General features: G+C 41.4%; 2 protein-coding genes across 2 annotated transcripts in view; one reads left to right on the top strand and one right to left on the bottom strand.

Annotated features, from left to right (window-relative positions):
• Nucleotides 1-8,992: 8,992 nt before the first annotated feature.
• LOC104945049 (neurabin-2-like) lies at nucleotides 8,993-11,031 on the bottom strand. The gene is made up of 2 exons (XM_010770679.1): nucleotides 10,865-11,031; nucleotides 8,993-10,650 (listed from the first exon to the last, which is right to left on the bottom strand). Exon 2 carries the CDS (start codon nucleotides 10,535-10,537, stop codon nucleotides 8,993-8,995), a length of 1,545 nt encoding a protein of 514 aa, XP_010768981.1. The 5' UTR covers nucleotides 10,538-10,650; nucleotides 10,865-11,031.
• Nucleotides 11,032-13,188: 2,157 nt separating this feature from the next.
• Nucleotides 13,189-16,301, top strand: part of sgca (sarcoglycan, alpha) — a 5,796-nt gene continuing 2,683 nt past the window's right edge. The window contains exons 1-6 of the mRNA XM_010770674.1: nucleotides 13,189-13,323; nucleotides 13,568-13,696; nucleotides 13,802-13,953; nucleotides 15,056-15,122; nucleotides 15,209-15,407; nucleotides 15,481-15,649. Of these exons, the coding sequence (XP_010768976.1) occupies nucleotides 13,287-13,323; nucleotides 13,568-13,696; nucleotides 13,802-13,953; nucleotides 15,056-15,122; nucleotides 15,209-15,407; nucleotides 15,481-15,649 (753 nt within the window). The 5' untranslated portion in view covers nucleotides 13,189-13,286. The remainder of the gene's footprint in view (nucleotides 13,324-13,567; nucleotides 13,697-13,801; nucleotides 13,954-15,055; nucleotides 15,123-15,208; nucleotides 15,408-15,480; nucleotides 15,650-16,301) is intronic.

Here is a 16,301-nt window from a genome sequence, read left to right as displayed (position 1 = left end):
AGACAGACAGACAGACAGACAGACAGACAGACAGACACACACACACACACACACACACACACACACACACACACACACACACACACACACACACACACACACACACACACACACACACACACACACACACACACACACACACACACACACAGACAGACAGACAGAGTAAGCTGAATCTTTAAAAGGCCCACTCTCAGTGTTCCAGGGCGATTATGCATGCACCACCTTGCATGCTCTGCTAGCCACACTAATTCTGAGCCGGACTTCTATTTTCACACTTTCTTCCATTTCTTTTATCAACTTTTCTCTCCACAGTCCTTCGTTCTCTCTGCTGTAACACTTAACACTCCTTTCTTGATTCTTTGTTTACTTCCTCTCACTTCTCTCCCCGCTGTTTAGTCTGTCCATCTGTGTTGCAAACTAGAATCTCATAGCTTCATTTGCTAACCCCTTAAGCTACATGGTCCCTGTCTCCCTGGCAACCCCACAGTAAAGAGCCTTGTCAGTTTTGACACTGCCTTTGAAATGTAAGCAGCCCCACCCCTCTCCGATTTATTCAGTATCATTGTATGTCCATGCATCATTGAACACTGTACAAGCCCGTCCCTCTACTCTTAAGCCTTACTTAGCCAAAAGAATGGGGCTTAAAATGTTATCGCCTTTGAGCCAAATCACGACACTGCGTTCACACAAACGATGATGGGGTTGAAATGACCTGCTGATTTTATCTGCGATAAAGCTCCATGAATAAGTCCAAGGGGTCTTCGATTGATAAGGAAGAAGGTCTACTAGTTATGAACATAAATTAGTTACATATTAAACTGGGCCCACAACACAGTGTAGGATGGTCTAAAGTGTCAATTGTAAAAATTAATAACCAACCCGTTTTTTTGCCCCCAGATTTGGTGATTTTCTGCTTTTCTCACATTTATTTGATATTAAGCTGATAATCTTTAGGATTTTAACTGACAAAACAAGAGACCTTGGATTTTGAGGAACTGAGAAGAGACTGTTTTTTTTATTTATTATTATTATAGAAAGTATTGTTAGTTGCAACTCTAATCTGGGATAAAAAAAAAGATTCCATGCAGGAATTGTATTCAGTTAAACAAAAAGTGTAGTAGTATTTTCATAGGTTACTATTGGTCAATGTATTGAGTAGAGTGCAGATAAAATATGAAAAGGGCTATTTTGCCATTTTGAGAAATATGCTTCCTCTGTTCTTGAACTATTAACTGAACTGACAGCGTTTGATATTTGTGGATTAATCATTTATTTCTTTATATATTTAGCAAGTTTAGATCAGACAGAACAAGCAGTTTGCAGACATGGAATCTATGAAATTATGTGCATTTGACCAAACGTTTTGATCTTGTATAGAGTTACCGTTTGGCCGAAACCAGTTTCATGTAAAATGCAAATAATAATTAGTTATAGCAGAACTGATTTTTGTTTACACTTTGAATGAAGTACAGCAAATGATACTTAACCTATTCAGATGACAGATAGCATGAGAGAAGCACTGCAGTCTAATGGCTTTTGATTGAGGTTACCTTCGTATTTAGAGGGATTAGCAGAATGTGGATTACAGACACACAAAATACACTGTTTGCAACATAAGTAACAGAGCATAGAACAACAACAGAGCACTGCAAGCTTGCATGCCTACTGTTTCACTCTCACGCTGCACTGTCTCACTTCTTGACTTTAAAGCTCAAGAGGCCACAGCTGGTGGCTCGTGGTGCCCTCATTTTACGCCCACGATGCTGCCGAAGATCAAACGTGCAGCAGCGTTTAACGTGGCACTGAGGAGGAAAAAACACACCCATTATCGGATGTGTGTCGTGACCTCCAGCCTTGGGCAAGTTCACGAGCGGTGCCATGATGCAGGCCGGGCTACAACTAGCCCTCGCTGACACAGAATCAACACTTTCATTTCCTGGCAGAAGATGGTCTCCCTCCTCCGTGATCCCACGCAGGGCAGACAGACTAATGAGATCCTGCACGAGGCAACCTCTCACCCAAACCTCCTCTTAAGTATGTAAAGTAGAAGATGAACTCCTTGAACGTTGAGGTGGCTATCTTTGGAAGACAAACATTGGGATTAAAAGCAGGGTATTTGGTGAGGGGGGGGGGGAGGAGGGCGGAGGGCAGGACTGGAGAAGCACGCTGTTCCAGTTGTGGCAGATAGTAGGTCAGAGAAGCTAACAGATGGCCAGGAAACTCCCTCCCTCCCTCTGCTACCAGCCGCTTGGGATGTCCTACAAAAGCTCTGTGGGCAGCTAGCTAGCTAGCTCACCAGCTAACAGCTTGTGTTTGTGTCTCTACTGAGCACCCACTTGGGACTGTTAAATGGTATACAAATAACTCAGTCAATCCAAACTACCATTTAACAATGTCGTGACAGAGAGGTGGCTAAATGACAGAGCTGCTCTCCTGCAGTGTGGTTCCCTGTTGCCGGCCCTCTGGCTATAATGTGATTGGGTAACACTGTGTTGGTTAAACTCGGTACCCCCGCCTCCCCCCCCTTCCCCCACTGCCCACATCAGCATGTCAACTGCTGTGATTCTTTCCCCTCTTCACTCTCCAAAAACACATCTAATTTTGGCCAATAGGATGTGTGGAGGAGGTGCTGTTGGTTTTCTGAACAACCGAAATAGCGTGTTTCTATTCTGTCTGTCCACATACTGTGGCACCCAACTTTCCATCATTTGTATAACTCCTATTATTCAAACTGCCAGCTGGTGGGAATGTGAGCTTTACTAACACTCAACACTTTTAACACTCATAAATACAATTAATCATTTTTTTTATTCAGGCGCTTTCATAGGACAAGGATTTATTGTCCCAGAATATATTGCCATCAACGATATTATGATTATATAATAGTATAATAATGCAATATTCAGTTAAAACTAAATAAATAAAACTAAACAAAAAGGCCTGCGTCTTATAATGAAAGGGTTAACCTTTTAGTTATTTCTGGCCTCTTGTTAGCGGATATCTTGGTGATATTCTTAAGTAAACAACCATCCAGACAGCACAACAGGGACGATATTGAGGTCAGCAAAAATGATGGAGGTTGTGTCCTTACATCACACATAATTAAAGTGACAGGCACTTTCCCAGTTTGATAACACGGCTATTAATCGCTTCCCCAACGACCACAAGTTAAACATGTCCAGAAATGGCAGGTAATTGCTTCTAAATCCGCCTAAAACTGGAGGTTAATCCAGATCCCAGATGTGCAGCACACAGACAGAATATGTAGACGTGGTCCTGGTTGCAATCGCCATGGACTACTCTCCTCCAGCCAATAATATGGATATGTAAGCTTTGTCATGGTAACGGTTGCATGGCACCAGGGCTGTGTGTTTTGGCAAGCAAGCCATCGGTCAGAATTCATGTTTGGGCTTAGCACCGCTGACCCCGGGGAGAAACACAGCAGCATGAGAGAAACGTCAGCCACTGAATAGCAATATAGTATGTGGAAGGATACAGCAACTAAATCAATCATTTTAACATGTATTATTTTTTACATTATTATTATTATGTATGTATACATTACGTATACATGTGTTTAGTTTTGTTGCTCTGTGCCACCATACTAGAGCTTTCTATTTATTGAATAGTATTAGGTGTTCTATATGCATTTGATGTTAATATTTAAAATCCTGTATACTTACATATTTTATATATTTCTTTGCACATAATCACATCCAAATACAGGTCTATATAATATAATATATGTCATTTTTTATTTCCTATTGAATTATTTAACGGTATTTGGCAAGAGTTTGATTTATACCATTCTTAAGAGGTCTTGTGTTGTTGTAATTTGAAAGGTTTAGGTTGTATTCTGCATTTGATTATTGTCAACAAACCCCATTAGGGCCGCTGTACAGCTCAGTTGGTAGAGCTCTGTCTCCCCATCTAAAGTCTTTCCTCACAATAAAGGCACTGGTTGCCCCCAAACAAAAAGTATAAATAAAAAACCCCACTTAAAATAACAAAAACCTGATAGCTAAAGTCTTATATAGTAACTTCCTTTGTGCCATAGACCTCCCTTGTTTTCCAACGAACAATTAAAACAAATCAATAAGCCACAATGGGTGTCATGTTGCTTCATTATACTGAATGTAATTAGTGTTTTCAGCCCCAAATATATCTTAATCAACAAAAACCCTGTCAAATACACTATATATTACTCAACCTGCAATGTAACACTGAAAACATATATTTGCAACTAGTTAAATCTTCGAGAAAATAAAAGTCTTGTTGAAGACTTGTGAATCAACTAACACATTGTTGGTGTTGGCCTTTTCATTTATTTAATTACATTTACTGACAAATGTAAAAACAGAATTACATCAGCATTATTCAACCATTTCTCCCCTGAGGATAGACAAAGTATTATCTCTACTGTATGTTTAGTAACCTAAGCATGATATATACAGACATATGACAGACCTCTGTCGGCTCTCTGTATGTTGTTGGTTTTTAAGCTTGGCAAGATAATGGCAGGATGGACGCTCAGACGTTGCATAACACGGCATGTCGCAGTAACAGTCGATGCTTGTAACCCACCACCACTGCAGGACTGGGAAGTGGGGCAGAGTGACCTTGCTGATAATTCGTCTGGTCTCCCACCCCTCCTGACTGTGAGTAATGCACTGTATGAAATGCTGCAGGCCTGCTGTGTCTGAGTAATAGACAGTTTGAGGATACCTTGACATATGGGGATGTATTACACCTCCCTGGGTGGAGTGGTGAACATAAGCCACCAAAGGTTGCACTTTGGCCAATCTCTATATTGTTTTTGTGCTTGAAAAAGCTTTTCTTCCTTCTATGTTTTTCAAAATTCAATGCTCAGTTTATTACAATATAAGAACAGTTTGTTTGTGTTAATGACACAGTGTGAAGCAAAATCATAGGTGTTCTTTGAGCAGGCTGGCAGTAATGTTCAGAGTTGCGTAGGCAGCAGAAATCCAAGAGAAAGTGTGTGTGTGGAGGATAGAAAGTTTAAGAGCAGGCTAGGCGATGAGTGAGCAAGGAGATTCTGCAGCATGAAAAATAAATCAGATTATTTCTGCTTTGGAGGGGAACACAGCGCAAATCCAGTGGAGATTATCTCATTTTACGCCTCTTTTAAAAAGGTTTGCTCTTACAATAGGATAAATAATTAACAAGCACACACTACAGTGTTGATACAGTTGTGATGTAGAATGAAAGAGCCAAAACAAACAAGCAAAACAAATAAATAAGGCATGAGAGGCAGCTTCCTGTGTTTCGGAAAAAAAAGAGGCGGCCCTGAAAAGCTAAACAAGTCTGTGACGATAACAATGCTGCTATTTTTACTAACAGTAGGAGACTGGTTACAAAGAGCGAAAGGGAGGAAAGAAGGAGCGAGAGAAGGATTGTCAGAAGGAGCAAACAAAGGATCTAGTGTGAACTCTACCCGGAGCAGAACTGCTATTTTTGACAGTGTGAGGGGACAGACAGACAGGAGTGTGTAGTGTAAAACGGGGACAAAGAAAAGAGACATGCGCCCTGACGTCCAACCGCCATCACCACAACAACAAGACTTGATTGTGGCTGAAAGCTGAGTTGTTGCACCATACATGGGCACTTCCTGTTTAGGGCTTGAACTGTGACTTACAGCTATACAGACGCATGACATTTCAGCAGAAAAATAACGCCCCTCCCATTTGACCTCGCCAGCCCCCCTCAACTATCATCCACCCCTGCATCAATCTCCATAACAAAAGCCACACTGATACAGTGTGAAAGGACTCCGTAGGAGGTTATTCTGCCAAGATGACTGCAGGGTCCAAAACCAAATTCAGCCTGTTTATCAAAGCTTATGAGTTCTGACTTCTTTACCACATAATGCTTTTGTTTTTTCAGTCTGCTTTTGTCTTTTTCTTTCATGCAGTAAAATTGTATGAAAGACACGCTAAGCTGAGGCCTACTCATAAGGGATTCGTGGGATTTTCAAAATGGCAAACACGGTTTGCTTCCATCCAGCTTGGATAGAGCCAAATATTGGCTTAGCAAAAAAAAATGTTGGTGTTTACATCTGTTGGCAGATGCACTCATAGAGATTGCTGTGCTAAAATGCTTTATAGGCTCCCTTTTGGTTTCGTAATTGAGGTGTTAAAGACAGTTTTTTTCTGCTTAAAGAGCAACTTGCAGGTTAGACACACCAGTGAATAAATGTGTAGGAAAATGATGTATACACTAGATTTTCCAAAAAATATACAGAACAGTGACATCTGGCATCGTTTTTGTAAGACATTTTTACTTCCGCATAAAAAAAGCCTCCCCACGTGACCTCCCGCGTGTGACGTAACATGGGGGAGAGCGGCCGGTCTAACGTATGAATAAACATGGATCACAATGCTAGTTTTGACACAGAAGAGGTTGAAAATATATATTCGAATGCATATGATTATAATTATGAGCCTGCTATGCGTCCAAGAGACCAGGAGCAGCCAAAGATTAGAAGAAATAACGGCCATCGGCGAGAAATGGAGCTGTGTTGTGAGGAGAACCAGTGGAGAACAGGGCAGCTGTCTTGGTGAGTGACCGGCGTTAGCTACAGTTAATGTTAGCTAACGTCTGTCACAACATTGTAAAGTCAGCTATCATATATCAGGCTATAACTAAAGTAGTATTGATAATATAGTAATGTTACTGGCAGGACTGTTGATACTGATCCATAACAGAAACTAATGCGCAAGTATCAGCCGTATCTCGCGTTACCTAATGCAACTCCACACTACGTGCTGTGTACCGGAGGGGAGAGAGAGAGAGAGGAGCGAAGGGGGCAGAGAGATGTAATACGGTTTCCTGATNCTCTTTTGAAGCCATGTTAGAGAAACGCGGATCTTGGGTCCTTAGCTTTAAAAAAAAAAAAAAAGAGGAGGCGGAGCAAATGCCTGATCAGAATTCTACCGGAGATAAAGTTAAATTCTGCTGTGATAAAACGCCATAGTGTTCTAAACCACATCAAAGATTATTTCTGAAACAGTATGGAGCTCAAATGCTTTTTCTCTAGCGGGTTTATCACAAGGTGAGTTCTTTTTTTATTTACTGCTTTTTAAAACACAAGTGCTCTCCAGTACAGCTTAGCTTTGAGTGTTAGCGAGGCTTGCTAATGTAAACAAAGACGAGATTACGTCCAAAACACGTCAGGCATTGTTTCTGATAGAAACTTTCTGTGGGTCCACTGCCGATTTGACGTCATATCGGCGGCAAATCTGTATCCGCTCGTTGTACCCCCGTTTTTAAAAGATTTGGGTACGGAGGAAAAGAGAAAGGGTTTTATTTTCTGACGCTGCGTGAGTTCCCCGACATACCGGGGACACATATTTATGTATAAAAGACATCACAAACTGCATTTTGCATGATAGGTCCCCTTTAAGGTATAGGTTTTGTATGTGAAGAGGTATGTTTACAGTGAGCATTGTGTGTGTTCTTGAGGCCTGACAAATATAAATGGTTTTCCTTCCTCGTGAAAACATTAACAGAGCAGATTTTTCATATTACCTTCCTTTGTGGAAATGATACATTTCTTGCAATACCCCCACACACTGTCGCACTCTTTACCATTACTGTAATCTGAGTTGAACTACTCAGATATAAAGAGGAGTAGTTAATGACTTTAGGAAACCTGCTTAGAAGTTTGGAGACGCTGGTAGCATGTTTTCTTACCTAGCTGTTTAAAGTCTTTGTGCTAAGCTAAGCTGACCATCTGTTGGCCGTAGCTTCATATTTACCATAAAGACATGAAAGCGGTTGACATTTTTCCATCTTACTCTTGGCAATCCCTGTTAACTCTTTTAAAAACAAATATAGGCCTGATAATAGTTAAATAAGGTATGAGGAAAATATACAATAACATTGTTGAATACAGCTAATGAATGCAATAAATAAACAGATGTTAGCATGTTATAACTTCAGCCTTTCTCCTAGTTTCAGTGTTCAGATGAAATATAATAAATTGCTTGTTGAATTTTGGGCACCAATAAAAAAAGCACGATGGTTAAATTTCAAATATGCTATTATGATGAAAATATAATGTATTGTTCATCCCTTCTCTAAATACCAGCTCTCTTGACGAGGCTCTCCTGTGTGCAGCCATGAGGAGAGCAGTGGCAACTTTTGACTTGGCTGGTCCTGAAATGGCTTTCTGCATGAGGGAATGTTTGTGATGCACACTGTCAGTGCACACTGTGGCTGGCCTCTGTATGTCTCAGACCTCAAGGCAGAGCAGAGCAGCGGGACAGAGCAGGAGAGGATCTGATGCTCCTCTCCAGATCATTACACCACCACCCCCCCAGACACGGAGAGACACTTTAAATAAACTCCACCCCCTACCCTCTATCCTCCTCTCTCATCTTCCAAGAGGAGATCGCAGCCTCTTTTCTCACTTCCTCCCTCTCTTTCTCACACGCACACACAAAACCACTCCATTCCTCACCCAGCTCCCCATGGACTTTCCCGCTGACCTTGCATTGGCCACAGCAGAGTATCTACTTCTTTAAAACAGGAATAATTATTCAGGCCTCTTTGTTCCTACTCCCCCAGCAATTATTTACAGAAGCAGCAGCTCCCACTGCATATCAGATAAGTATCTACATGGCAGATCTTTTGGGGCCCATGTCAGCTGCACAGTAGGAATGCAGGACCGTTCATTAGCAACTGGCTAGTGCGGAGGGGAGGGGGCTGTTGGTAATGTGCAAAGCCCCGTGTTGAAACAGGGTAAAATCTAAATGTCAGCATCATTCTGACACCGGCAGAAGCTGAGTGAGTTCATTAAAACAGCTGACAGCGCCGCTGACTATGGCTGTAGCAGGGTAGATAAACTTTAAGGTCAAGTCAAACGGGCCTCTCAACACACTGGGTGAAACCAAACACAGAATATAGACAGAAATCAGCACCCTAGCTAGCTAGTTAGATGAGCGTCTGGTGACACCTTCATGTTCTACTACTCCACATGTTTTTTGCCACTTGCATATTTTCTCACCTTGATGGGCTCAATGCTAAAGCGGATCTTCCTTGAAGGGGGCGGGTCCTCCTCCGCAGGCAGCCCATTAATCTCTGCACAGCTGGACTCTGGCTCGTAGGAATCATCTTCCTCCTCTTCCTCCTCATCCACTTGGCTTCCTCCAAAGTCCTCCCCCACCGCGCTGTAGGTACTGATATCCACAGAATCACGCCCCGACTGGTCCAGTGTCCTGTCTTCCTCCTCCGTCTCACCCCCCTTTCCAGAGCGAAGCTTCTCAGCAGTGGTGTCTCCGTTCTCCACAGAGATGTGGATGTCACCTTGCAGTGTTGTGCTGTTCGACCCCTTATTGGCCCCATAGTGTTCCACAGATTTGACCTCAACCCCTGCATCTGAAACTGTCTTTTCTCTCTTCTCATGTTGCTCTCCTACAGTACTGTAAAGTTCAGTGTTTTGTGTGCTTTGACCCCCATTAATGCTATCAGATGGAGGCGTCGCCCTCCCCCTGGTTCCCCTTTGAGGCCCCTCTTGGCCCATTTGTTTGCTTGCATCTTCCTCCTTGCTGCCTGCTGCAAAGGCACAAACCCTCTTTGTGATTATTTTGGAGTTCAACACACCCACCTTGGCGCTGACCCCCCTGGAAGGGAGTGGTGGGGTAGATGAGAGGCGGTGGAGGTTGTTTCGGAGCTCGGCTGCCCGTTCAAACACTGCACTGAGCTGGCTGACTGTCGGGGACACAGCCTCACTGCAGTCCAGGCTGTCCAGGGACTCTGTGCTGCCATTGAAACGAGCCATCAGTTCCAACCTGCTTTCCTGGTAGCCTGGGGGCTTTTCTGGTTTCAGCAGGACCCTGGTGGTGGCCAGCTTCTCTGGCTGCTGTATCTTCTCCTGCTGCTGCTGGATCTCCTGCTGGTTCTCCTGCTGCTGCTGGTTCTCCTGCTGGTTCTCCTGCTCCTGCTGGTTCTCTTGCTCCTGCTGGTTCTCTTGCTCCTGCTGGTTCTCCTGCTGCAGCAGCTTCTCCTGCATCTGCCTCTCAAGCTGCTGCTCGAAGATGCGGCGGGTCTCCTGCAGCTTGGAGTAGCTGGGTGATGAGGCCCTGGGGTGCCCATTCTCCGGTTTCGTGATGTCGAACTTGCTAACGCGTTCAGACACGGTGGACCCGAGCTTCAGCAGCGCGCTGTGGTCCACGTTCTCGTTCAGGCTCCCGGCTCTAGGGAGGGAGAGGCGCACCGATGTGTCGGCGGTCCTGACGCACTCCTCTCCCTCTCCCTCTCCCTCTACCTCTACCTCTCCCTCTGCGTCGGCTGGGGAAGTGGTCGTCATCTGCTGGAACATGTTTTTGATACGGTGAACGTTGGAGCCGTACCTGCGCCCTCGGGGGCAATCCTGCATGTCCCCGTTGGCAGCATTGTCTTTGACGGGCTTCAGGGCCTGCATCCCCGCTTCGTATGCGTTCCTGTGCGGGGATGGGCTCCTGAGCGTGGAGCCAGAGCCGGTGCTCTTGGAGGTGGATTCTGTCTTCATCATGGTCACTCAGGCGGCGCAACGGATGCTCAGCGACGGCATGTCTCCTTTCTCAACCCCCGGTGGCAAATCTGTGCTATCCACCAGCAGCCGATCCGAGCAAGGTGGCGCCCAGACTACACCGGCAGATGGGGAGAAACAAAAACAACAGATCGTATTAAAGGCCTGCTTGCATCCGCTGCAATTCAATGCAAAGGAGAAAGTGAGCACGATGCATCTGTCATTAGCTGGCTTGCCATTACCACATTGTAAACCTCAACGATAAATGCATTAGTCATAAAAACACATATTTGCACAGAAAAGAAGAACAGTAATGAGCCGCGGATTTACCCCAGTTGACGACAGATTGCTTACGTTTAATCCCTTTTTACAGGCAGCATCATTTTGATCTCTTCATTCCGTGAGCTGCAGATTTCTTCTGGTCCTCCTCTCGCAGCGGCAGAGCGCTGCTGCATGGAGCCGGCAGTCGCCGGGTCCTAGTGCCCGTGGACTAGAGACAAAAAAGGGATATCAAGGGGGTAACTGTAACTAATTTAATTCCATTGTTGAGGTGTACTAGTAAATTAGCTCAGATCATTTGCAAACGTAGAAATTATGATTTTATGAAACATATTCATTCAGATAATAAATGTGGTGCAATTATGTAAGAGAAGCACCTTTAAATGAGTTAGAAAGCCAGTAGAGATTTCTAAACAGTTACACATTCTCAAAGTATAACATTTGAATCATTCTTACAAAAGTTGTATTCGGTAAATTATATTTCTATGTCATATCTCGAAATCTTAAAAATGTGCTAGCTAGCAATTGGATGCATGACCGCAAAAAGTAATGGACAAATTATTGAATCAGCGAAAAAATGTGGATAAATATTTGATAAAGCTAAACATAATTAATCATTAGTGTAAAGGCTCAATGTAACAGAGGCCTTGCTAGTGGATAAATGGTTGAACATTTTTTTTAGCAGAAAATAAACAGTTGAATAGTTAACACAAAAACATTGGGATAATTAATAGATAGCATATCTCAATGGTTAAAATGTAAAGCCTGTAGGCAACAAAACTAAATGGTTAAAAAATATCATGGTTTGAGAGACTTTCTGGCTGATGTTTACAATGCTTACCACCAGTCCTCCTTATAAATCTGTAGATAGATAGCCATGGAATATTAAACTACTGAGGTGGATTTGGCTGTCAGAGAACAACTGGCATTAGGACCCAGTAAACTTCAATCACGTCAAACCTCTGTGACCAATAACACATCCGTTAGTTGCAGGACACATTGTTGCTTCCTGCATTCTGCATCTGTGCTGATAGGTATACATTAAACAGTATCACTGAAGCTAGACAAAGCATTTCCCTTTTTGGTTTTGAGTTTACACATCTCGTATAAGTTTACAAATGTTCAACGGAGGCTGATTTATCTACAAGGGCAGGCCATAACACATTCATGCAGTATTTTCACACATTGGAAATAACAAAATGAGAGACTCATTTTCAAATATGTCCCCTTTTTTTTACAGAAGGTGACTATGTAGTCTGGAGGACATAACTAGATTAGTATTGCCTGAAAATACTGAAGTGCACTGCTGTCCAACGATGTACATGACTTCAGTAAGGCAGTAGTGCCACCTAGCTAGCCGACAAACACATGTCACATAACTACACAAGGAAATATTTTATAAAAACAAATCTTTCTTCCTTGCAATATTGGTTTTGCAACAATCAGGACTTTCTTCTCTTAACCTGTGAAGGTTTTTTTCTGTCAGAATATCATGTCCCTATACAATGGACTCTTGGGTTGGCTTCATAAATACAAAAAACAAACCTTTCTGTGTTTTGGCAGTTGTTCTGTTTCACTTTGCAATTGTTATTACCCTTTTGTAGTTATTTTTTATGGTTGCTTTCTGTACTCCTGTTGTGTTTCTTTGTAGATGTTTCATGTCTCTTTCAAATAATTTTCTAATAATAAATGGGTTACTTTTATGATCATTTTGGAAAAGTTTGTCCACAAGTGACATTTTACATTTTCACTCCAATGGGAGTTAAAAACAAATAAATAACTGAATGAAATCAGTCCCTCAATATATAAAGTTAAAAAAAACATATTATGGATTGCGACTTGCTAATATGTCACTTGTGTTATATGTTGTAACTGAATACACTTTGTAGTTACTGTTGTTATTATGGTTTGTGTATTTTGTCAATATAGGATAAAAGTTCTTATTAGGCAGAATATAACCTTATTCAGTGATATTATTTTTATTTAGTTGCTTTTCATTGTTTGATGCATTACATGTAACCCAAAATGTAATGTCACTCATCTATAGCTCAGCTTAACTTCTTTGTATATTTTTATTTTGTATCACATGTTCTGTAGGTGTAATCCTAATCTAAAAATGAATAGTAACTATAGTCATCAGATACATTTTGTCAAATAAATAAAACTAAAATATTTCCCTAGAAGAAGTATAAAGTAATAAAGAAAAAAACGAATGTAAAGAACCTCCATATTATATGCAAGTACTTGAGTAATTGTACTTATGTGTTTTAAGTATGGAAACATCATGCCTAAAGTAACTCCGGTGGTTATATATCACCAGAGTGAATAATACGGCTCTTTATTTACCCCCCACACATTCACAGACATCTCCCCGGATGTTATGAGGTGAGCGAGGCAAAAATAGCTCTGACATGTCTTCTGCTGTGACCAAGCCCCTCTCCGCTTGGCCCTGTCAATCACAGACCCAAACAAGATGGCAGGCTGCAGGAGCTGGCTCCTCTGTTTAACAGGCAAGTTTATTCCTGAAATATTATAACTTGATGTATTATAACAACTCTGGAAAGCCAGTTGTTATTTGGTCCTGAGGACATTTGGTCCTGATTTAATCAGTCGAGTATTGTAGGACTTTAACGGTTAGACAACAACATCAGACGGTGTGTTGTCATATTTTATTTTGTATGTCAATTAAGAGTTTTGCTTGACCATTCAGATAAATCTTTTGGTGTTTTTTGTTTTTTTCACATGTCCTCGCAGTTTGTGCCGTCAGTTTCTTTGAGGCAAATGCAGAGATCAAAGTTACCATTCCTGTGGGGAAGTTATTTACATATGAGCTGCTGAGAGAGTATTTCCAGAATGACTTTGAACCTTTGTCAAAACTCTACGGTAAGAATCATATTTATCCACTCTTCTATCATCTTTATTGAAGGTGTAGATTTTCTTATTGCAGGTTCCTCAACCCTTTTACTCTCTTTTTTGTTTGTCATAAAGCTGGCCGCTTGTACGATGACCCCATGATTTTTAAGTGCAACCAGCAGAGTTTCCCAGACCTCCCAGAGTGGCTGCGCTTCACCCAGAGGCACCCCTACGATAATGGATTCCTGTACGGCACGCCAACTGCTCCAGGAAAAACTATAATTGAGGTCTGAAGTGATATCTGCTGCATATGACAAGTAACATGTAATGTAATATGACATCTGATGCTTAATTTTCCATTTGACTGTATTTATTCTGACATTATTGTTGTTGTTCAGTAGATAAAGGGCCAATCAAGGATAACAGTGGAGACAAATCTTAATTATAAGAAGCTATCCGGAACATTGGTGTTAAATGTCTGGTTCTGCTGTCAGACCCTCGGAGACAAAAGCTTTGGGTGTTTCTGTAGTGCTGTTGTTTTGATCCAACTTAAAACAAATGTATGAAGACACATATCTTTGAAGAAGAAGAGACGGCAAATGACGTGGAACTTTAATATCCTTCAAACAGAATGTATTAAAGCTGGAAAACATGCAACATTTTGGATGTAACCAATAACTCTCTATCTAATAAATACTACTTAAATTCCCAAACTGCAACCCTTTTCAAAAATGCATGAACAAATGACACAGGTGCCTATAAAAATATACAAATCTTTGGTCATTATCGCTAAAAAATATGTAAACAGTCTGAAGTTACAAATATAACTATAATAAAATCTTTAAATGTAATTTCCCATCCCATTGAAAGTCTGTTTATACCTGTAATTCACTAAGAATGCCATATATTTAAAAAAAAAGATTTTTAAAAGACTGTCATTTTTTATAGTCAAAGTACATAAAGCCAGAGATCATCAGGTCTCTGTGTTATTACACATTATTTATTAATAGTTAGGCAAACTCAAGAGGGTTGAGGCATTATTTAACTTTATTTTCATATGCCATTTCACTTTTTATTTTATTCTATATTAATGTCTGTTGCGCCTATTTTTTAAAGGCCTTTTTTTCTGTATTTATGTTCTTTTTTGTTGCAATAATTGCTTTAATTCTTTTTTTAATATGTTTACCTTTTGCACCAATACATCACAGCAAATTCCCTGAATGTGAAAACACACCCGTCAACAAACCATGATCGATGGAAAAAGTCGTCAAATATAGAAACAAAGTGTCTTCAAGAAAGCGCTATAGTAAAAAAATCTATTGTGTAAAAATATGAAAACTGATCACTACTGTATGATGTACTGTTGATAATACACTCTGTTTCTGACAGATCTTTGCCATTAACAAACGAAGCTATGAAGCAGCCAGACACATACTTGTGATCAAAGCCACTGCAGGTAATGGACATTTAAATAATGTTGCATGTACAGTTAAACAATGGAGTGTAATAATGACATGTCTATGTCCCTGCTCTCCCTAACAGAGAGGATTCTGCCGTATGAAGCTGAGTTCTTCATCAAGCTGAGGGAGATTGAGAAGGTGCTGCCCTCTTCTGTTCAGGATGAGATAAAGCATGATCTACAGAAGCTGTGGGACACGGAGGAGTTGGAAATAGTGAACATCACAAACGCCCTGGACCGCGGCGGCAGAGTTCCCCTCCCGCTGGCAGGACACTTTGAAGGGTAATCAAAGAGGTGTCAGTGACAGGCTGTACGTTGAAGCTTCATAATAACGGTGTTCCTAAATGTGTTTCAGTGTGTATGTGAAGGTGGCCTCGGAGCAGTATTTCTCAGATTGTCTCCTGAGGGTGCTGACTGCAGAGCATGAAAAGCAGTGCACAGCTGGAGCCAAGGTCAAGGTCCCCGGAGAATGTAACTTCTGCAGCATTCCCAGCAACTGCATCACCTGGTGCAAGACGGAGCTGGTGAGGCCTGAAAAGACACGATTCTTTATTAATTCAAAAATATAAAGAATTAGAATTAGCGATCTAGTTTTATGGAAACTTCGACATGGTCAACTTGTATGCAAAGTTCATTCTCTTTAAATGTCAGGGTTTTGGATTAGTTTGAAAATTATTTCTAGGGAATGACAGTAGGATTAAGGGAATAAGAAATACAAAACAGTATTTTAAATCCTTTTTTCCCCCATTTTGCTTTTTTAGTATGATAAAATATATACTTTAACTTGTTAACTTGGGCTCTAAAAATCTATCAAATATATTTATCATTAAGAATGATAATTTGTCATTATGCTTGTCTCTTATATGTTTAAAAGTGAACTCAAAACATAGTTTTTACTATTTAAAGGTCCCATATCATGCTTTTCTGGTTATTACCCGTCCCCTTGTGTGTTATGATGGTTTTTCTGCATGTAAACGGTCTGCAGAGTCACAAACCCTCAAAGTACACCCTGTAGCGAGTAAAACTCTAACACAGAGAGGACCTGTCTATGCTGCCCCAGAACGCCTCGTTTGGGGATTTCTCATTTTCCATTGTTTTCTTCCTGGGTTCTGTGTGACGTGTGAACACCCAAATCAACAACAAATGACCGGATTGGCCCAAATGGACCAATCCGCG

This window comes from Notothenia coriiceps, unplaced genomic scaffold (genome assembly GCF_000735185.1).
Source record: "Notothenia coriiceps isolate Sejong01 unplaced genomic scaffold, NC01 NC01_scaffold00009013, whole genome shotgun sequence".
Taxonomy (NCBI): Eukaryota; Metazoa; Chordata; class Actinopteri; order Perciformes; family Nototheniidae; genus Notothenia; species Notothenia coriiceps.
This window is presented reverse-complemented; position numbering and strand designations above follow the sequence as displayed.

Excerpts from the sequence above, each read along its gene's own strand:
- LOC104945049 (XM_010770679.1), bottom strand. The coding sequence starts at position 10,537 with ATGATGAAGACAGAATCCACCTCCAAGAGCACCGGCTCTGGCTCCACG.